The sequence below is a fragment of the Myotis lucifugus genome, unplaced genomic scaffold (genome assembly GCF_000147115.1).
Source record: "Myotis lucifugus unplaced genomic scaffold, Myoluc2.0 scaffold_53, whole genome shotgun sequence".
In the NCBI taxonomy this organism is placed as follows: Eukaryota; Metazoa; Chordata; class Mammalia; order Chiroptera; family Vespertilionidae; genus Myotis; species Myotis lucifugus.
In genome coordinates this window covers 2,062,774-2,086,302 of record NW_005871101.1, presented here as the reverse complement: position 1 = coordinate 2,086,302, position 23,529 = coordinate 2,062,774, and the positions used below count along the sequence as shown (strand labels likewise).

At 43.5% G+C, this 23,529-nt stretch overlaps 1 protein-coding gene across 1 annotated transcript in view; it reads right to left on the bottom strand.

Moving 5' to 3' along the window:
- SLC7A14 (solute carrier family 7 member 14) overlaps positions 1 to 23,529 on the bottom strand; it is a 51,552-nt gene that overhangs the window by 15,497 nt on the left and 12,526 nt on the right. The window contains 3 exon segments of the mRNA XM_023753915.1: positions 2,364 to 2,510; positions 12,268 to 12,485; positions 14,309 to 14,545. Of these exon segments, the coding sequence (XP_023609683.1) occupies positions 2,364 to 2,510; positions 12,268 to 12,485; positions 14,309 to 14,545 (602 nt within the window).

Sequence of the window (23,529 nt, the reverse complement as noted above, 5' to 3'; positions counted from 1 at the left end):
TGGCTTTGCTTAGTCAGGAATCACTTAACCAGGATCTATCTCCCTTCATACATTACTAGAGGCCCAGTGCACGAATTTGTGCACAGGTGGGGTCAGGCCAGCCCACCCTGATTGGGCTGATTGGGCCGGGCGGCCAGGGGGAGGGGTGGCAGGCAGTTGGTGGGCCAGCCCTGCCCCTGATGGGGGGTGGGGGGGAGGCGATCAGGGGTGGTGCTGGCCAGGGGGAGGGATTGCAGGCAGTTGTCCTGCCGGCCCCACCCCTGGTTGAACTCCTGGTCGAACTCCTGGTCGAACTCTTGGTTGAACTCCCAGTCGAGGGGACAATTTGCATATTAGCCTTTTATTATATACATTATAGATCTGCCATAATATCCTTCCCTTCAGAATTGGCCTCAGGCAAGGGACCCACCGGTCATTTGGCCAGGCTCCCCTTTGGCCTGCAAAGGCCAATGCTGGCATCAGGAAAGGAGTTCAGAGCCTGAAAGGGAGAGAGCGATGCATTTCTAGATCACTTCTTTACCTATTCCTCAGGAGCTGAGAACCTCCAGTGAAGCCATGGGCTGAGGGTGGACAGTAGGATGGGTTGCCACAGCCCAGCAATTCAGCTCTTCTGGTGGTGGAATGGCAGACTGCTGACGGGCACAGGAACAAACAAGTCCTGAGGCATGGCTAAGGCCCATGCATTCTGAACAAATATTTCCCAGCAGCCACTCACCACTTGCAATGTCCCTTTTGGGGGTGGGGTGGGGTGGGCTGGAGCAGAGTGGGATTGATCTTACAGCAATTCCTGTTGTGTCTCCTAGCCTCATTAGAGCAGGCTAGGCAAAGGGTTGGTAGATGCCTGAAAGTGCTCTGTAGTCTATGAAGTGCCATTCTAAGGAAGGAGCAGTTATTATGAACTTTATTGTGCTTGTGCTGCAAGGGTCGACCCCTGGAGGAGGGGGAGGTACAAGGAATAGGAGAGGAAATGCATAGCAGAGTGTCTCTGCTGCTCCCCCCACACCACACCTCCCTGAACACTCTGTCTTCAGGGATAATCAGGATATAGATAAGAGGAAACCACTTGTAATATGTGTGCATGGTGGGAGGTGATAAATGACCTACCCATAAATGTTTGGCTGGGCAACTGAATTTCTACAAACCACATCCAAAGCTGCTCTTGTGCTTTCCTTTGGTTTCCAGGACAATCCCATTTGGCAGTTTGCCTTAATGATCCATTGGTTGGCTTCTTTAGGTGGTTGCTAAAGATGGTTTTATTTTGTGCCTGGCCAGTGTGGTTCAGTGGATTGAGAGTTGTCTCATGCACCAAGAGTTCACCGGTTTGAATCCCTGTGTGCCCGGGTTGCAGGCACACCGGGAATAGGAAGATAGTCTATCAGTGTTTTTCTTTCATTGATGTTTCTCTTTCTCTCCCTTCCTCTCACTCTAAAAGATCAATAAAAACATATTTTTTAAAAATATTTTTTTCTGGGGGGAGGGGAAGGAGGTGCTTTTCCCATGCTGTAGCAGCAGGAGCCACAGGGTTTATAGTGTGCATCCCAGCTGCTGACTGGAGTGGGGCCCTCAGGGCCTGGAGTATTTGTGTAAACACACACCTGTGGGCTTGTCAGCAGGTTCTCTCCATTGCCAGGGGGTGAGGGGGATCTTGGATGTGGCTGAACTATCTCTGTGACAGAAATTCTAGGGTGGGAGCTGGGAGATGACACATCAAAAGTGTGAGGAGCATCCTGAGGACACAAGTCTGAAAACTTTATTATGAGGACAACCCTTGACAGGGAAACCCTAAGAGGCAAGCTTAAGCTCCTCTAAAACAACAGCAGAAAGAAATTGCACCCCCCCCACCCCCCGCCGGCATTTAAGGGAAGAGCATCTTCAGAGGACGTTGTACTCTCTCTCTTGACTCTGGGGGAGCCTCGCCTCGCCTCGCCTCTTCACTGCTGGGAAGCTCCCAGAAGACAGAAGAGCATTGAGGAGGGTGCACAGAGGCCCACAAAGTCTCTGCTTGCACACCCACCCGTTACTGCCAGCCTATGATCTGAGATCCTTGGACAGCGGCCCACTCCCAGCACACCATCCCCGGGCAGCAGTGGACACCAGGAGCCTGTGTGTAGGGCAGTTGGGGATGGTGACTCAGTGGCAGTGACTTAAAGGAGGGCCTGGGCTTCTCCCATCTCCAGTTTGGAGTCCTGATTTTCATCTTTTCATCGGTGGGTGAAGATATAGGGAGCATGGACGCGTGTACAAACACCAAGGGCACAAGGAAAGGATCACTTCCTGACAGAAGGGGACCCAGCCCCAGAGCCACATTTTAGGGTCAAATATGAAAAGGCCATGAGGAGGGTCCCACAAGTCTTGGTACTTACAGATACATATGCTGTCAGGCAGATGACCAAGGAGGCGGTGATAGCATAAGGGATGGACGTGTTGGGATTTTTGGCTTCCTCTCCGGTGGTGGCGATGATGTCAAAACCAATGAAAGCATAGAAACATGTGGCTGCCCCTTGCAGCACCTGTAGGGATGATGACATCTGTCAGTACCAGAGCAGTACCAGGGCCTTACATGTGGTACCCACAACTGCCTAATGCCCAGAAGACATTACTGAGTGGCAGAGGGGGTAACATGGTGGGACTTGTGCTAAGTTCTGATCTTCTCTCTTTCTAGCTGTGTGACACTGGTCCATTCCCTCACATGTAAAATGGAAATAAGAAGAATTATGCCCAAATAAAAACAAGTAATTCAATACATTCAAATCATTTTTGGAATTAAGCGGGGCAATAAAAAAATCACTAAATTGGCTATCCCCATGTCTTAGGAGAACTCATTAATCTCTCTGTGCTTTTATCCAGGGTTTCTCAACCACTAACAGGGGCTGTATGACTACCCCTAGGGGGCATTTGTAAATTTGGGGAGCTACTTGTGACTGTCACAGAGACATGGGGTAGGCACTTCTGGCATTTAAAACAGTGGGCTCAGGTGTCTGCACAAGGAATTGTCCTGCCCAAATCACCATTAGTGCTTCTGATAGATCATCTCTATGGTAACTTCTAGATCTGAAGTGATGTAAAAGACTTTCACATCTTCAGATATTCTGTTGTCTTCCATGGGAAGACAGGTAGGAACAGTTTGATTTTTCTGCTTTTAGGGGGGCTTCAGTGACCTAATAGGGCTATAAGGCAGGAGAAGGTCTGAGGTAGTTGGCTGTGTAAAGCTGGGAAGGTGGTATCCAGTGACATCTACTGGATGTCTGTCTGTCAGGAGCATGCGTGACTCCAGGGATGGTTGGGACTTGATAAGTCAAGGGGTCTGTGGGAAATTTTCCCTTGAGGAGTGTGCTACTTTATTTAAAACTAGTGGCCTGGTGCACAAAATTTGTGCACATTAAAAGGGAATTAATTAGAGGAAATATTTTAATGTTGCTATTTTCCCTTTCTCTATAATAGAAATGTCAGAGATGAAAGAAAATTAGTAAAATGTATATGAAAATCTTCCTCCTGTCAGAGTCTGGGGCATGTCAGGCTCCACTGGGTGGGGGGCATGGCCTCAGGTCCCCTGGCCTGGCACTGGGGCGGGGGTTGCCGCCTGAGGTCCCCCGGCCTGGGCTGGGATGGGGGAGTTGCTTTGAGGTCCCCTGTCAAACCCCACTGGGCAGGGGGTGTGGCCTCAGGTCCCTGCCCTGGCCCGGCGCCATGCAGCCTCAGGTCCCTGCTGATCGCTCGTTACGGGAACTCCACCTCCCGCCTCCACTGTGGGTGCAGCCATCTTGTGATGGCATGACTGAGTGAGGGTCAATTTGCATATTACTCTTTATTATATAGGATAATCTACTGAAGTATAAATGCACCTATCTTAGCACCCTCATTATCAGCTGAAAGCAAAAAACATGTGCCTTTTTGAATGCTTGGGGATGTCCCTTTAGGGGAAGGTGAGAGAGATTTTTCTGGACTTGTGTATGGGTTGAGGAGACTTGGCAGCATTTAAGCTCTAGACAGGGGATCCAGGATTGAGGGTCTTTGCAGACTTGACCTTCTTTTTCTTTTCTGCTCATTCAGTTTATAAATGATGAAATTTTAAAACACAGGCCAAGCCCTAACTGGTTTGGCTCAATGAATAGAGCATCGGCCTGCGGACTCAAGGGTCCCAGGTTCGATTCCGGTCAAGGGCATGTACCTTGGTTGCAGGCACATACCCAGTAGGGAGTGTGCAGGAGGCAGCTGATCGATGTTTCTCTCTCATTGATATTTCTAACTCTCTATCCCTCTCCCTTCCTCTCTGTAAAAAATCAATAAAATATATTTAAAAAAAATAAAAATAAAACACAGGCCAAGCAGACACCTGTCCCTAAATTTTCACTCTTACCTTTCCCACTGACTTCTCAATAAGTAAAAAAAAAAAAAAAAAAACTAAATTAAAGAACTTGCAAGATCCATCTCAATATTGAAGATCTCAACCCTTCAAAAGCCACCATTGCTCATCTGCAAAATGAGTTGGTCTCTTCCACAGTCTCTCTCATTAGGATTCCAATGTTTCAGTTCCCTAACTGGGATTATCCTGGGGTTTGTGCAATCAGGGGGTCTGTGAATTTGTTGAGAAAGTATGACATCATTATTTTCACTAACCTCTGATGGAATGTAAGCATTTCTTTCACGAAATGCTTAACAAACATTTCTGTTTGTTCAGGAATGTAGGTGATAACTTTGTCACTGATAGCAATCATTTTTCTATCATATTAGGGTCATCGTAGAGATCTTAGAATATCAGTTGTGCTCATTGCTACTTTCAAATTATGATAGATATATGTTTTAATATTTAATGTACTAATAAAAAAACACATAGTTATTCTATCACAATTTAAAAATATTTTTATAACTGCATTTCAATATAATTGATTCCTTCTGATTTCTTATGTAATTAGGTTATTCATTTATAAACACAGTTCTCAGGTGAACTTTACAGGCTTCACCAGACAGCCAAGGAATCCATCCCCCCTCCCCTCCCCCAAATCTAGGAATTCCTGGTCTAGTCCAATAACTCAAGTAGAAAGAATTTCTCAAACAAGCAGTTCTGTAGCCAGAGAGCTACTCTCTGGGAGAGGAGATAACTCCCAATTTCACTCCAGCAAAGTCCTTCATTTCAGGGCATGGGAAGTGTCTTTAGCCTTCACACAAGGGGAGAAAACAGATGTACATGGAGGGTCACGGGCTTGGAAACGTGCTGGTTTTCACTTATCTAGAAAACGTTTCTGTTTTTTAAGGATGAACACATGCTGGGATCGCAGGCTCGCTAAGCTGCCCCAATCAAGAAAAGCTTTGCTTTAAGACAGCTTCCCGAAGACAGGTCCTGCTTACTCTTCCTTTAGCACCTGCACACACACACACACACACACACACACTCATACACACACACACACTCATACACATACACACACACACACACACACACACACACACACACACACACACCCCTCTTGTAAATCATACAGTGACCTGATGTGACAGTCAGTCTGAAGGTGCATCTGTCCCACTTAGGATGTTCCAGGGCTACAGTTCCATGCCTCTTTAGTGTGATCAGTTCTAAGTCTAATTGAAAGGTCATAGATACTAGAAGAGCTCAATGCGGAGGAAAGGAGTGGAGGAGAGCCCTAAACAAGAATTTTGGGGCTAAGCTACCCTAGAAAAAAGTGAGAGGTCTGTAAACCACACCATGTGAGGGATACCTGGGGGTCTGGGGATGTCTAACTTGAAGAAGAGAAGACTCAGTGGAAGTCAGAGAGGACACTTTCCAATTCTAAAGTTTGGACCATGCACTTGGAGGAGAGGTATATTATAGGCTCCAGGGGGAATCCCAGGGCCATGCACGTGGGCGGAATCAGCTTTAGTGACGAGTCCAGACTTTGTAGACTGTCAAACCTGGTTTTGCCACATACTGGGTTGGTGACCTAGAACAAGTTCCTAACCTCTTGGAGCCCAGTTTCTTTATCCCTTAAATGGAGAGAGTGATAGCTCATAGGGTTGTTACAAGGATTGAATGAGGTAATATAATAAATTGCAGCCCTAGAATACAGTAGTTGCTCAATAAATATTATCTCTTACCAGTAGTATTTTTATACCTTGTAAATTTTTCTAGGACAGATGAAACCCAGGGGCACACACAAATTCCTTGCCCTCCTCCTCATTTTTCTCCTTGTTCTCAACACATATTTATTAGCTGTTCCCATGTGCCATGCACTGTGCTTGGTGTGGAGACAGTACTGAGCAAAAAGTACTCTGAGTGTGACCTTGTAGTGCTTGGAGTCTTGAGGACACCACACAACCAAAAATGCAGCCTTGACTGAGGTAAACACTGAATAAGATGAGTAAATATCTATATTATTTTTAAAAACAGAAATGCTATTTTCCAAGTGAATGAAAGGATAGGTGGCAATTGCTGATAATAATTAGATACCAGAAAGTTAACATAACCAAGTTAGGAAGAGCGAGAATAAGTTTGCAAAGAGAATGTCTGTTAGCCTGAATTTGCCTATGCATAACTAGAAAAAAAAAGATGGTTGAAGAAAGACTGGAGAGATCAAAGGTCGGACATTGGGAGGTTCTACTGCATTAGGCAGGAAACAGAATTTAACTGAGATGGTTCAAATGAAGTTATTTCAATGAAGAGCTTATAGGAGCTAAGGCTGGGAGGGAGTGAGGAGGACATACTCTGGCCTTGCTCTCCTCTCACCTTCCCATCTCATGATAATATCTCTCATTGGCTGAACCCAACCGGAAATAGCAAAGGGGTCTCCTGGAGCACAGAACAGAGCATGATGGGTGGGAAATGAACCTGGGGAGTGGAGGCAAAGGGAGAAAAGCCAGCCCACCTGCCAAGATCAAACAGACCCTGGCCTCACAAGTTGTAGATGAAATAAACAGATCATCAAGGAGAAGATAATGGGGTTAACAAATAAGGTCTCCTTTTTACTTCAGTTAGTTTGAATGAGGTTATCTCCTTGCAAGCAAATGATCCCTGATTGGTAAATACAAAGGAGCCATGAAGTAAAATTGTGTATGGGTGTATCTCTACTCAACTAACCACTAAAACTGCTTTCCATTTTACTCTGGACACTGGTATTTATGATTAGAATACCTTTCCATGCATGAAAATGTGTGTGGTACCTAAGGGTGAGCATCTGTGAATAAAACGGGTGGGTGAAGTGTATGTGTGTGTTACTGGTTTCACTGGTACTTTACCCTAACTTTCCTTTACTGTTTTACATAAATAAAAAATAGTATTGACTTTTTAGTTTGATGACACAGCAGAAAATGTTTTCCAAAGTAAAGCTGGTATAGCTGCCCAGCCGGGAGATCCAGATGGGTGTGTGCCTCTATAGACCTTTGTGGGGAAGCAGCTCGTGTCTCAGTTGCTGGAGGGATGCAGCTTAATTAGTTGTCCAAAGCAATGTCATTAGTGGCCTGCAACTCAGTGTGTGGGGTCCCTAAAAGCTGACCCCCCTGTGCCTTACTGATATTTGAGAGGCAGTAGGATGAGGCTGCCCTCCATATCATCCTTGGCCATTCTGCCAGATGCCTAGGAGGTAATTAGGCACCTTTATAGAATTCACTCCCAAGGAACAAGACGAAACTACAACTTTAATAACATTTTCTACCACGCTCATGCTCCAGCAGCCTGTTTGCAGTGACAGTGGAATGTACTACTAGTTTCCAGCAAATGGATTCAAACGTGGAGGACATGGAAAAGAACTTTTCCTTTGGAGGCTGTCAGCATTCCCCACAAATACTCGCTATGAGCCATTTTCCTGGGAGCTATTTGTGCTTGTAGGGCATCTTATTTGGTTAAAGAAAAACCATAAGATAGCATCAAGAACAAATAACACATTCAACAATGTTCAGGGGCTGAGGATTTGCAGATGGAAGCAGGGGTTCAGCCGAGGGCCAGCAGTTACTTGATATTGGGGGAAAAATGTTTGTTGTTCTTAAGCTCTTCAAGACCAAAGAAGCATTTGACCCAGAACCTGTAAGTGAGTAACCCATTCCTTAAGCTATTTTCTTTGGAAGGAAGTAGTTGTAGCAGGGAAAGAGTAGGCCTATGAGGGGTCCATGGCTAGAGGACAGATTGCTCATTAACCCTTTCAAAGTACTTGAGAAGTGTGTTGCAAGTCATGTATTGGTATCCTTATGAACCATCCTCTACGTAGTGGTTTCCTCCATCCCATCCTACCTAAATAGAGGAAGAATGGAGTAGATTGGAACTCTGAACTAATCCCCTTGTAGGTCAGGTTTCCCCTAGGGAGTAAAGAAATTCATGTAGCGGCCAAGTAGGCAACTCATTTTGTTGACAATTGCTCGATAACAGAGTAGGGAGTGTGCTTATTAATGTGGTGGATGAAATGCTCATGAGAAGGCTGGGACCTTAAAAAATAGGACCTATATTCAAAGTGGCCTTGCTGGACTGGAAAAGTGACCTGAAACCAAACTTGAGAAAGAACAGGCCCAGGCCAGTTCGCCAGAGAGGAAATTCACTCTGCAGAAATCCAAGGCCACGCAGATAGCCCAGCGGATGAGTCAGCAACATCTTCACACTGGGATGTCCTTTGTGCTCAGATGGTGCTTTAAATCACAGCCATTAGGGCACATATTTGGATTTCCTGCAGGGAAAAGGGATTTGCAGTGAGAAATCCAAAATCCCAGCCGAACTGTTTTGCTGGCCAATGGCAAGCCTACTCAAGGTGGTAGGTTTGGGTTGGAGGTCAGTGGCCAAAGGTGAAAAAAAAAAAAAAGGAAAGGAAAAGACAATTGGTCCCATGTGTTCACTACCAGTGTGTATTAGAGTATATAAGTAAGTGCTTGGCTCCTCCAGGACTGGGACCACATTTCAACTCTTTTATGATTAAGATCTGTGGTCTAAGCTTTAGTTATTTTGGTGTAAAAGTGGAGATCATTGTATTTATTTTGCAGGGCTGTTGTGAAGATTAAAGGAAAACTGTATATGGAAGAGTTAGTCATAAAGAAAATGTTAAGTGTTGGGAATGGAATCTTTCCTTGATTTTTATGGCTGATTTCTGATCTTCATTTCTTGCTATAAAAGTTGGTGAGAACCCGGGATATGCAAATGGGGAACCTTTGAAGCTGGCTTACTGAGCTCCTTCCTTGATGAGGCAGGCTCCTGACTGAGGAAGGATGTCGAGCCCCAAAGAAGGGAAGAGGACACCCCCAAAGAGAATAAAGACCCCAGGATGAAGCACAAGAAGAAACACTAAAAGACTCATCTTCTGCCGAAACCGGTTTGGCTCAGTGGGTAGAGCGTCGGCCTGCGGACTGAGGGGTCCCAGGTTCGATTCCGGTCAAGGGCATGTACCTGGGTTTCGGGCACATCCCCGGCGGGAGATGTGCAGGAGGCAGCTGATCGATGTTTCTCTCTCATCGATGTTTCTGACTCTCTATCTCTCTCCCTTCCTCTCTGTAAAAAATCAATAAAATATATTTAAAAAAAAAAGACTCATCTTCTTCAGCATAGGCAAAGGGTATTTACTCTTTCCAGTTTTCACATGGGGCCTAGACTACAGTGTGTGCCATTCAAGAAAGCTACTAGGAAGATTTTTAAAAAAATATATATTTTTATTGATATCAGAGAGGAAGGGAGAAAGAGAGAGAGATAGAAACATCAATGATGAGAGAGAATCATTGATCGGCTGCCTCCTGCACACCCCACACGGGATTGAGCCTGCAAGCTGGGCATGTGGCCTTGGCCGGAATCTAACCTGGGACCCTTCAGTCCATAGGATGACATTCTAACCACTGAGCAAAATCGGCTAGGGCACTACTAGGAAGATTTTGAAAATTTAACATAATCCAAGTAATTAAAAAAAGCGTTTGAATTGCTCTGACATGATATCTTGGTAAACAATGCACATTTGGCCTGGGCTGGTTTAATTATACTCCCCTTTGAAGATAAGAACGAGACTAGGCCATCTCTGAAGGCTCTTCCTAGGTCCAAGACTCTTATGATTTTGGGAAAGCTTAAAGGAAATAAAAATATAACCTGTCAGATTAATTATCTTATTTAAGAAGACTCAGAAGGGAGGGTCATCATGCACAGGGCATTGATGTAGTAAAGGGTTTTGGAGCCACCCAGACCTGGGCAGGAATTTCAGTCCTGGTACTGACTAGCTCAGTGACCTCAAGTAAGTAAACCCAGCCTCTCTGAGCCTTGGATCCTCCATCTGTAACTTGGGGACAGCAGCACCTGCATTAAAGTTTTGTTGTCAGAAGGAGATAATATTCATGGAGAACAATGCACAATTCAAAGAGCACTTAGCAGGTAGTGATACATTCCAGCTCCTCCTCCTGTTATTATCACTATTGCTAACTGCACACTGTGCACATCAAAACACCCAAGGTTTTATTCTCTTTTGCAAACATTTGGTACAATTAGTCTTCCCACTTGATAGTTGAGAAAACCTGAAAGCACAGAAGTTAGCTGTTGGCCAAAGTCCACGACCCAGTAATTTCTTACTTTGTTAAGAAAATGGTGAGAACATTTTTGTGTGCTATGATGAAAATGCAGTTGAGTTTTTGAAAGACACTTTTTTTGGTCACTCTTATAATTTTTTTCTCTCTCCTTTTTGATGGGAAAGAAACGATTTGTATCACAAGCGAATACAGGTTTAGGGATCCAGAATAGGGTCAACAGTGTTTCTTTGTCTCTTCTGGTTTTAACCAGTTTCAGGATTTATTCATTTCAAAGAGGTGGAATAAACTTTGTGGTTCTGTGGAATTCTTACAGATAAGCAGAAGACTAGAAATCTTGGCTGAAATTGCTTCCTTGCTTATTTCTCTGCATTGAACAGCATGGCATGGTTCAAAATAACAGAAGTTATTTTGAGTGTTCTCCAAGAGAGATTTCTGGTCCCTGAACATCTTGGAAGAAAACAGTCTAAGAAAAAAGCTACAAAAGCAAAGTTGGTGAAATCCTGGACTTGCTTCTGCCACCATCTTAGGCAGGTTTGCCTCTCTCGGCTTCAGTTTCTCTACCTGTTAAATGGGGGAATAGGACCTGGTGGCTGAAAGACCCCTTTCAGCTCAAAATTCTCTGATTTATGTTCAACTATTAAAGAACAAAAGAGAACGGGCTGGTGAATTTTACCAATTAATCCATAAAGTAAACATTTTTTAGTTATCCTAGAGAAAAATCCAGGTGCGACTTAGAACCACTTGTCACAGGGGTGAGATCTGAACACGTCCTTTTGGTCCAGCCTACTGTCTTGCCAACCCCCAGACCACACCAGGTGGATTTCTCTGTGTGAACCGTGCAGTGGAATGGAATTTATAAACTGTACCATGGGCCCACTCAACTGCCCTCAGACCCCAGAGGACTATCCACTTTGGGTCAAATGTGGGGATTAGATTTAAAAACTGTTTGTTCCTGTCCTGACTAGTGTGGCTCAGTTTGTTGAATCATCTCGTCTGAGGGGTTGAGGGTTTGATTCCTGATCAGGGCGCATACCCAGGTTGTGGGTTCAATCCCTAGTTGGGGCATGTGCGGGAGGTGACCGATCGATATTTCTGTCTCACAACTATGTTTCTCTCTCTCTCTCTCCCTCCCTCTCCCTCTCCTTCCCCTCTTTCTAAAATCAATAAAATAAATGTCCTTGGGTGAGGATTAAAAAAGGAAAAAGATAAGAAAAGAAAAAAAAAAGAACAACAACAAAAAACTGTTTGTTCCCTAGTTCCATACCCAAGAAACACTAATCTCTTCCCCACCCGTCCCTCTCTTGGCCTTTGTTATTGCCTTGTTTATTGATGGACTGTCTGTCATCTAAATAAACTATAGAGAGATTCTACAGGTTTTGGAGTCAGGCAGTCCTAGCTTTGGGTCCTTTGTGCTTACCTACACTGTATGCTCAATAGCAAGTCATTTGACCTCTCTGAGTGTGAGTTTTTTCACCTGAAAGACCAGAATGTAAATATTTCCTTGCATAGTTATTAGGGAGATTAAATAAAATATTACGGGCAAAGCACTTAGTATTAGGTATATTGCAAGGGACCAACACAACAAATCTATTAATTATCTATAAAATTGGATTTTAATAAATGTTTATGAAACAAAATAAAATGAGAGCTACTTCTTCAGAACATTCCAGTGAAAGGTGAAGAGGGTGGCGTGAAGATTATGAGACACAGCAGCATTTTCCCGAAAATACGTCTTAGACTCATCACGGGCTGGAAGGCAGAGCATGGGAGAAGCACCTAGGCATTTAGGAATGAACTCACCCCTGACCAGCCGTGGGGCAAGAACTGGCCCTCAGCCCAGTACTTCCCATTGACGAAGAAGAGGCCTGCAATCATGATGAACACCCACACCGCCAGGTTCAGCACATTGAGCACGTTGTTGAAGCCCACAGAGTTCTTCACCCCCAGCGAGACGATGATGGTGACGATGACCGCGATCACCAGAGCCAGAAGGTCTGGGTAGGATTCCTCACCTTTCCCTGGAGGGGAAAGACATGAGTTAATATTGTCCAGAGGGAAAAAAGGCCAGGCAAACTCCCAGCCCCTCCCCAGGGCATCGGCACTCAGCTCTGAGAGGGGTGGTCAGATTGTCACAGAGGGAGAAGAAATGCTGTGAGTGTGTGTGTGTGTGTGTGTGTACGTGTGTGTGCGTGTGCGTGTGCGTGCGCATGTATGTGACTACACTGTAGTCTACAAGTGTCTATTTGCAAATGGGAAGGTTTTGGTATATAGACAAAATAACATGATATCCTGGACCCTAAATTGGGATACATGATATGACAGTTACAAGAGTCGTATGGAATCATGGCACAGAACATTTGAAGTTAGGACTCTCCTGGGATATTTGGGATGTATACATAGGCCTAACATGTTACTTGAAAATTGTTTTATCTTCATTTTTGTTCACTTTATAGTCCATGAATTTTGCTTTCCATTCCAGCAATTTTTTCATCATTAGAAAAATTCAAAATGTGTGTCTTTGAAAACTATTGGAAGAAAGGTGTTCTTTCCATTTATGTGTAAGGGGCTGCAGAGAAAATGACCGGTGGACAGCCTTCAAGGTCTTGTCCATTGGCCAGTGGACTCCTGCCCTCTATGGAGTGGAAAAGGCACTGCCTCAGCAGTCAGGCTCCTGAATTTCAGCTGCACTTTTGCCTGTAACCAGAGAGGTCAAGTTAAATTAAATTGCTATTAAGTACACAGTGTAAGTAAGCACCCAGGACCCAAAGCCAGGACTGACTGACTCTGGGCAAGTGCCTCACTCCTCTGGACCTCCCTGTGAAGTTAAGGGGTGGGACTCCCTGATGCTGGAGGACCCGTGCAGACTTAAAATTCTATGAAATTAGTGTACTGAGGAGATGTGGTCTCCATACATTTTTATCTTCTCATGGTATCTGGATACTCAGCATTTTTGTCACTTCTTCTCAGATAGAGACACCAAAGTTAAAGGACTTATACACAGCCTCAGAATCAGTCCCTCAAAGTTCGGGGAAGAACCCCAAAGTTTCCACCACTAATGTTTAGCCTCCCATGAATGTGAAAGCATAAAGTCAGACATCAGCATGGAAAGTGGGAGGCAAGTGATAGACAGAGCCTGAAGTCTCAAGGTATTCGCTCCGTGAGCTTCTGATCGTTTAGTATTCACTCCGTTCCATTGCCATCCTTGACCTCTGCTAGACTGAACCCATTTTGTTCCATTTTAGAAATATATTCATTTTTTACTCATTTAAATATTAATACATGCTTATTTATGAAAAATTTAAAAATCTTCTGAGGAAGCCAATGGAGAAGTTTCTTACAGTTCTTACATGATTTGTTTTATTGTTATGTATTTATTAACATGATACATGTATGATTTGCATCCTTTGTCACCTGCCATTACATTAAAAACATTCCATGTTATTACAACAGTTTTCCTAGTCTTTCTTTTATTTTCTAGCTACATAGTATGTTTCCATGATTTACTTAGCCATTTGCTCCACTGTAGAATATTTAGGCTGTTTCCAATTAATTTTGTTATTATAAATAAGGCTGTGATGAACATCTTTCTGTAGAAAGCTTTATGGAAATTAGACTGATTTCCTTAGGATAGATTCGCAGGAAAAGAATTACTTTGCAAAAACAACAACAACAACAACAACAACACACACACACACACACACACACACACACACACACACTAAAGCAAACAAACACATATTTAAGGCTATTGATACATTTTACCAAGTTGCATCCTGAAAGGAGAACCCACTCATTTGGCTCAGAAAGTTTGCATGTTGAGGTGAGAGGGGTGTGGTCTTACCCAGGCCATTGAGGGTCCCCACGCTGTTCACCATCCAGCGGCTGAACGTGTGGTTTGCCAGCGAGTCAAACATGCTGCTCAGGGCACTGGCACCGGCCGCAGTGCCAATCAGGTATTCCAGGATCAGGTTCCAGCCGATGAAAAATGCCACAAACTCCCCCACGGTGACATAGCTGTAGGTGTAGGCCGACCCCGTGGTCTTCGGGACACGGACTCCGAACTCTGCATAGCAAACACCTGCATGGGACAAAACACACCGGTGGTAGGAGGTGAGCAAACCTCTTGGTGGCTTACGATGTTGGGTAGAAAATACCGGGAATCTCTGGGATTGAAGAACACATACACAGAACGTTATGTATATGAACCCATTCAAAGCCAGTAATGTTTTCCAACCTCCCTTCTGAAAATTTTTTAACCGGAATGCCTGGAAGGCAATCAGAACTAATTCTAAGGAACTGTTAGAAACTGATCTTCATTTGGAACGGTCCCTGTTTGTTGTATGGGTCTCTGTCACTGTTCATAGGTGTCAGATATCCTGAGTGAATATGGACCTAACTCATTATGACCCTACAGCTGTTGGCACCAGGGTTAGATTATGTGTAAAATTCTTCTGTTTCATTTTTACATCTTGCAGAAGATGCATCTCGTTGGAGAGGGATACTTTGAGTGATTTGTGAACATCTTGTACTATATCTAGGGGACTGATAAAATATTCAAATGTAAATAAGTGACTAGTTATTAACAAGGAAATTGACCACATGCAAAAGATAATTTAATGAACAGTTTTAGAGTGCCTACTATGTGCCTGTCGGGCTGCTGGGGATAAAAAAACACACACACAAGTGAGATGAGGCCTTGCCCTCAAGGGGAGATGTACCAGAAAATCATGGTAGGTTGGAAAAGCTCAGTGATATAGAAACACAGAGGAATGAGAGCAAAGATCAGAGACATCTACATTAGCTGGTTTTGAGAAATATGGAGGAGTTAATTAGACAAAGAAGGTATTATATGAGGTAAAGACATGGCAGAGAGAGATAGTTTGAAGTATTTGGATGGAGAGGAACGTGCAGGCGGGCAGCTGGGAGAGTCGGGCCCACTCCGCCAGAATCATCTATTGAATCATAATTTCAGGATATGGGGACCAGGAACCTGTATTTTAACAAGCTCCCCACTTATTTTTTTAAGAAATTTTTTAAAATTGATTTCAGAGAGGAAGAGAGAGGGAGAGAGAGATAGAAACATCAATGATGAGACAGAATCATTGAATGGCTTCCTCCTGCATGCCCCCCACAAGGCATAGAGCCTGAAACCCGGGCATGTGCCATGACCAGGAATTGAAGTGTGACCTCCTGGATCATAAGCCGACACTCAACCACTGAGCCATGTCGGCTGGGCACTCCCCACCTATTTTTGAAAAATGTTGGTACATTGCCCCATTCTTTGTTTAATGGAATTAGAGATCAAATTAGAAGGAGGCTGGGGATACACCAGACTTTTGGGAGGTGGGAGAGTTTCCTACACTGTGCAGGAGCTCCCGATGTGGGGCCAGTGGCTGAGGTGCCAAGTCGGAGGACAGATGTAGGACAGCTTGGAGGAAACACAGCAGGAATGGGATGAGGAGGATGTCAGAGGGAACGCCAAGTAAACTTCACCTCCAGTCCCAATTTGTTAAGGGCCAACCCTGAAGCTCTCTCATCACAAATCAGGGAACAAGAGTTCACTCTTTTGTGAATAAAGAGAGCAGGTTTCTTTTCCTTTGGAAGGGCGGATACATCAATGCAGAGAAGCAAAACCAAATGTCAGAGCAATGACACACTGAATGATGCCATGCGATGTAATGTCGCTTTTCCTTCCTCTCAGTGATGTCAGTCGTCAGGGTGTCCGTATGGAAGGAGCCCTGGATCAGAAGGGCTGTGCTGTTGTCTACCTTGAACCTGTTCCACCTTTTGCTTTCAGTTTCCTTCTTAGTAAAATAAAGGAATGGGACTGGGATGCTTTCTGAAGGATCTCCCTTCTCCGTTACTCTAGAATTGAAATTTTGCTGCAAAATATATTGAGCATAACCTAATTTTTCTTTTATGTCAGTTACTATGTTGTTCTGTATTATGGAGATGCTCTCAGGACTAGCAAAGCCATCTGTGCTTACATTAAATGGCTCAGGCTGCTATTTACTTTGAGTTCCTGTGTCAGCCCCCCTCCCTCACTTTGTAAAAACAGTTTTCCATCTCTTTCCTGGACGGTCAGTTATTTCTCTCTGTTGCTGTCACAGGGCTCACCCTGAGCAGTCAAACTTCCTCCTTTCTAAATTGCTGCTTCTAACACCCAATGTTTGAATTGTTGGAGGGAGTCTAAAATTAAGAGGATGTGGTCTAGGAAAGAAGACCTGAGGAACTCTTCCATGAGGAAATTGTAGGGTGTATAAGCACCAAGTATGAGGACCTAATGAGACTTTCTCGCTGGAAGGATTTTTGTGTTTTCTCCTGAAGAGAGCTGAGTTGGCACATTACCGAGTAGGCTGTTCTTTAGCGCAGCTCGAGGAAGGACTAGGAAGCAATTAACTGCTCCTCTTTGGTATAGGATCCACATTTATATGCTATGAATGTCTTCTCTCCACCTATTTTTACCTCCTCATAATATATAAGGCCTATAAACTGTTGTTGTTTTTTTTCCTCCAAGCAATACTTTTGAAACAGGCTCAGTTTGAAAATGTAATTTGGGGATTCAGTATTGTGCAATCTAACAGTTTCTACTTAATATCTGATCTGCCAAATCAAATTTTAAAACACTCAGTTCATCATCAGAACCGAATAGCCAAGACTTCACTAGGTCTTAGGAAGGGACCAGCCCCTTGCTGTCCTAAGTCAGGCTGTGCACAGTGCAGGAGCATATGGAATCTTAGCCATTCATTTCCCAAGCTCCTGCTTGGATTCTGGTGACTGGAGGTTGGGGAGAATGGCGAGAAAATCAATTAGCCACTAACCGTGTAAGACAATTTCTGCTCTCAGCAATCATACCTTTGAACACATTGTAAGGGAATTGATAATATTTTTAACCTTTCTCATTTATGTGTCTGCAGGAATCCAGGCTTGTAGTGGGCAGTAGAGAGCATCACAGCTGGTACTGAAACTCAGGGGTGAGAAGTGAGTGATTTCACCCCAAATATCCTGGTAAAAACTGGAAAATGTTGTGTCATTTATCTATTTTCAAGTACCTGGTGTGTAAAGAGAAAAATTCAAGGGTATATTTCTATTCAATAAGAAATTTTTAAAAAGTGCTGACAGGGTAATCTTGATTTTCTATCCTAATAACTGGGTGTCCAAGAGCAAGTCACTTACCTCACCTGGATAAAAATGAGGGGGCAGTTAGAGAAGATTTAAGGTAGCTTCTAGTTCTATCATTCTTTGGTTTCACAGCTGGAATCTGGGTCACTGGGGAAGCTCTGTAGAAAATTCTTCAAACCAATGGTCCTCAGCAAAGGTACTGCCTCCTCGGGTTTGAATTCTGGAAATCTGTAGGAGTGTCTGTTGTCCTCATGATAATTGTGGGCACAAGCTGCATTAGATGGCCAGAGGACTGGGCTGTTAGACATTGTGCCACATGTGGGACTGTCCCCAGAATGAAGCATGGTCCCGTGTCTCACATGACTTCTGAAGAAGCCAATGGGCAATCATGCAAGTAAAAACCTGTTTATTATTTCTAAATCTACCTCCATTTTGCATATTAACACAAAGCATTTTTCCACGGCTTTATCAACAGAGAGTTTTCCAGGACTACAACAATGGGGTAAATTGAGGGACAGTTGTAATTTGTTTTGTTTGGAATTTACCAAAAGTTGGCCATCATTCTGGAAAAACTACATCATCCACAGCAACATGACTCATGGTCTTTGAACACCACACAGCACACCTACATGAGTGTACATTTGCAGCAGTTGCATTTGTAGTGGTTCTATAGACGATGGGAAACATCTGATTACTTCATTATGTCTCCTAACATTATGTCTCTCAGATTCACCCATTAAAATAAATATTTTTTATTAGAAATTACTCTTCTTACATTTATATTTCATACTCAGGGCACATTATTTTTTTAAATTAAGTGTATAAGAAGGTAACATTATCCCGAGTTTGTATTTCACAAGCATAAAGGAAGCATTGCAAAGTATTTATTACCTAAAGTTGATTTGGTGTACTGGGTGGAGAATCACTATTTTAAAGGAGAGATAGATTTATAAATAATATTTACTCAATTTAGTAATGTGTTTAAAAATAATTCTTCCCCCAGAGTTACCTTTCTAATCATATTTGCCAGTGCTATTGTCAAAGTGCATTCCCTGGCTGCCCATCAAGTGATTGGAGAGGGAGAGGCATATTGATTCCAAAAGTATAACCATGTAGCTGGAGAAAATCAATATAGAGTGCAATGTTGAGGTCCAGATAGCCATCAATGAGAGACTGCATGCTGCAGACCACATGATGTACGGTTCCCATTAGAGCTGTTCAGAGATAGCAAGTCTAGGTCCTCGAGAAATATGAAGGCTCCATTTCAGCAGGACTAGAGGAAATGAGTGATTTCTCATAGCCTGCAACTGATATTCTTTTCCATTACCCACTCTTTAAGTATATTGTAAGTGTATCCCTGTTTTCATCTTGTCATATCCCTAGTGTTTTGTTTTATTTCTATACCCGGGACTACTTTTTTAAAATTAAATTGACACATTCCCAGCCTAAAAAGCACTTAAATTTACACATTAAAAAGAAGATTGGGACAAGATACCAGGAGATTCCATATTTGAAATATTCTCTGTCAATCCTCTCTTGTGTACCCCAAATGATGTATGATTTGGGGTTCAGAAAACTTTAGTACGTTTTAACATGAATTCTTTCCAACTCAGAGAGTTCATGGTTCTATCATATGCAGGCATACTAGGTCAGCCTGAGGTTAGATACCCCCAGAGAGCCTATGAACACTGTTGAACTTTCCAACTGTGCCTGAGACCATGCCACACTATTGTAAAATATTACTATATGCTCCCCCTCTTCTAATTTCATGTCTTCACTCACAGTTTACCCTGGCTCTCTAATACTCTCTTAGAACCAGAAGGCCAATATTCTCCAATTTAAGAGGGTGGAAAGGAGAAAGACCCAGCTGAGAGTAGGCAAATGATTGAGAAGTGTTTCTTGACTCAAGAAATGTATTTCCTTCCATTTTCCACTGAAGAAAGCCATTAGATAAATAAGTACTTTTAAAAAGTATTCTTTCACCTGGAAAGATTAAATCTAGTGGTTAGTCACACTCAAATGCTAATTTCTCTACTCCAATAAAGAGGCTTTCCCATTAACTTGTAGTTTAAATTATGGACTAACCTATTTATCTATTAACTTACTAATTTCCTAAGGAACTTCTGACTTCCTAATTTCCTTCCTTTATGTGACACACATTGTTAAGTGCCTACTAAATTGACCACTGAAGTGAATACCAGAGACACAACAATAAGTAAGCAGATCTCCTGACTGTGAAGTATCTACCTTTCAATCAGGAAAGAGTTTAATAAACAGATGATTCCACATGGCCAGTTTTAATACTATAGAGTGTTTATGAGGTGCTCTTGGAGTTCTATGGGTCAGCTCGGTTCTTGGGGGCATGCATCTTTGGTTTATGGGGGAGCGGGGAAGGAGGAGGAAGGCTAGTGAGCTGTATCTTAAGGGTGAGCTGGGCTTTGCCAGGCAGAAAAACATGGGAAAAGGTGGTTACAGGCACATAAAAAGGCATAGCTGGGATGGCACACGAAGGCTATTTTAGGAATTGAGGAAGATGAGTCTCCAGAGGTGGACTGGGAGCAAGTGATTGAGAGGGTGGGCCCTTTTTAATAGATTGGGGGAATCCAGCTGAAAAAGACTGGACAGTGTATCTACTTCTATAGTTTTAAAGCTTTGTCTTGATTGTGAAACCCTCTTTGCACACAAAGTCTTATTTGAGAACCTGATACATAAATAAGTAAAGGCAGGTTGGTATGTTTGAAGAGGGACAGGAGACCTGAGGCCGGCCTGCCCAGGATTTCCCTCATCCCACACCTCCCTCAAGCCCCGACAGTCCTCTGTGGATGCACAGGCCTGTACTGAGCATGGCATGGGCACAAGTGTCAACTGCTCATTGGGTTTGTTCTCTTACTTCATAGATGATGCCACAGACTGAAGTTGCATATTCAATGAAATACAGAGCGGGGGCTGGAACAGAGGTCTCCTGATATCCAGGTCTAGGAGCTTTAAATTCATTCATTTATCCAAGAAATTTATAAGGCGCCATCTCCATGATCTGTGTTAGCTTTAAGGGGTTCAAAGTTGAACGGAAAGACTACTATCCCTTTTGTGTGAGTGTGTCTTATAGTCTAGTGGAGAAGACAGACCAGAACACCAACAATTATAATAAAACAAGAAAGGAGATGTTGGTTGCAGGGAATGGGAGGGAAATGCATGAACTACTTTAAGAAACTGTAAAACTGAGTTTTGAAGTAAGGTTTTCAGATCATCAGAAGGGCTGCTCAAAGGGAAAGAGGTTATCAGGAGATATAAGGGGGAGTGGAGGGAGCTGTCCAAGAAAACGATTTGCCATCCCTGCAGTTTCATTAAGGCCTCTGGGATCAGCAACGTCTTGAGTGCTGCTCAGAGTTCAATCTCAGAGGGTCTTGCTTTGTGTGATGGGCATAAGTTGCAGGTACCAGGCCTGATAAGTTGTGTCGAACATACTATAACTACAATACTTCATACAGGGTAGACAGGTAGGAAGGTAGGGGTGGGCTGATCTGGCAAATGGATGATTCCGCATTCCTGAAGGCAGTTTCTCCTGAATGTCAATCATGCGTCACCTCCCAGACACAGGATGGAATCAGCTGATGGACTACACCCATGCAGCTCACCACTTAGGCCCAAACACGTCTTTAAACAAGTCCTCGCCAAACATAGCATTTTGCTGAGATGGTGATTACCCATTTCCTTCTCATTTTCTTAAAACATCTTTGTTCCATTTATAAATTCACAACAGGGCTAAGACACGTCATATACATTGCTGTGGTTGCTAGTACTGCTTAAATGTAGATTGGGAGAAATCCCAGGACCTCAGAGAGAAATCGAGAGTGAATTCTCTTGGAAACCTTTGTTTTCTCTGTGACACTGAATTCCAGATGGTGATGAAGTGTCCTCATCATTGCTGACCCCCTTGAGAAGCAGGTTGCTAGATTCCGAGAATCATCTATTCAGCCCCCTGTCATGTGCTGTGGGACCCTGTGATCTGCACCGATGTCCTCTTCCCAGTGTTCTTGATAAGCCAAGAAAATTGTGTGTTTCTGTGTCAGGGAGTAATCCATCAGGCGTGCTCTCCCTCCCATCTCCCTGCTACTGTCTCTTCTCCCAACGCAACCTGGGCCACTCACCTGTCAGCGAAGCCCGGGCAATTTTTACAAATGCGTCTGGAACTGCCTATGTTTCTTTGTGTCTAAGAAGAGACAATTTTTTCTGCCAAAGCAGGCCCCAGGTGGATAGTGAGAGCCTGGGTTTAGGGGATGGACAGCATCGTTAATCAGGGATCGTATGGCACAATTAGTTACTGAACCTGACAGGGCTCCAATTAAAGATGGGTAGTGAGCAGAGAACTCAAAAGTTCCAAACCACAGCACCAATATATCAGCTTAGAAACAGGAAGGAAAGAAGCTGTCCGCATAACAGAGAAGTAATCCCTGACACAGGTCAAGGAAGTTTGATTATTTTCTGATTAAATGTGACTAGACTATCTGTGTACTCTCTTCTCTAGATCTCCCTCTATGAAAATAGTTTAGAGGTTATTGGAGGCCTGATGTCTGTTGCTATAATAGTTTCTATAACATGATGAATTCAAGTATTATATTATCTGGTCATGTTATTTCTAATTATCATCATTGGTGTTCATTATTTTACTTTTTAAAGAACTGCATTGTGTATGAAATGATGATGAAAATGGTAATAATAACAATGCTCATATGGTTGCTTCTACCTAAAGAACCCACAGGGTTAGCTGTTCCCTGAGGCCACCTTCTCATCTTGTTCCCTCTTCATTGCTGAGGTGGCAGAGGAGCTGGGACTGCCCTTTACTCTGTTCTTAACATTTTAATGTAGGTGACCTTAGGTTAGCATCAAAGGCAGTCTTGGAGGGGAAAAGACATTATAAAAGGGAAAGGCAAAGTCATGTTTAGGCCCTCATCTGATGCTCAGGTAAGCAGTGAGGGAATGCTGAGGCCTCTATCTGCAGCCCCTCTTTGCTGTAGGAGAGGCAATGAGGTATCACGGGAGCCTCACAGCCTCCGAAGAGAGACCCAGAGAGAGGTTATGACAATTAAAGAGAATACACGCAGATCATGTTGCCCAGTGCCTGGCACACAGTATGTACTTAATAAATGACAACAAAAATTATTACTGTGGCCTTGAGCAAGTCATCCAATTCACTGGGCCCTAGTTTCACATGGAAATGGTGATGGAGACTCCTACTGTGCAGGCTGCTGACATGTCATTGGCCCTCCTCCAGTGGGAGCTCTGGCTATTATTACCCAAGGGGAAAGGACTCTCAGAGAGATTTACCTAGCAGTAGCCTCTGCAGTGTTTATGCAGGAGATTTTGCCTTGGAGGTGAAATAAATGAGGTGGGAAGCAAATATTGTTGGCTGATAGTTTTAGAGACAGCATTTCAGGGAATCAGAAATCACCTGGAGTCTAGACCAAATCCTTGTGTGCCAATTCACTTCTAAAACAGAACACAGAAAGATTTCCTCGTTGGTGTTAAACCTTTAATCTGGAAACATCTGTCCTATTTCAAAAATGCAGAAATTTCAAAGTAAAGAAATTTGCAATGTTCTTGCTCAAACTTTCTTTATGAGACCGACAGCCCCTCACCCAGATGACTCTGATAACTGACCTAAACAGGCTTTGTGCAGAAAGCAAAGGAGAGTGGGAGTTGAAGCGACAACCAGCAATTCTCTGTCACCCAAATATTTTGCAGCTCGTTACTCTGTTGGAGTGGGCAATGCCCCCAATCCTAGGACAGATGGAAATGGCACCGGCAGAGATGACAGACCTAACCACCCTGTTGCCCTGAGAATGTAATGGACAGAGTTAAAGGGGAGCACCGAGAGAACACACCTGAGCTCTCCTGTGGTCTCTTCGGCCCATTTGAGGAGCAGGTGGGACCGAGGTTTCA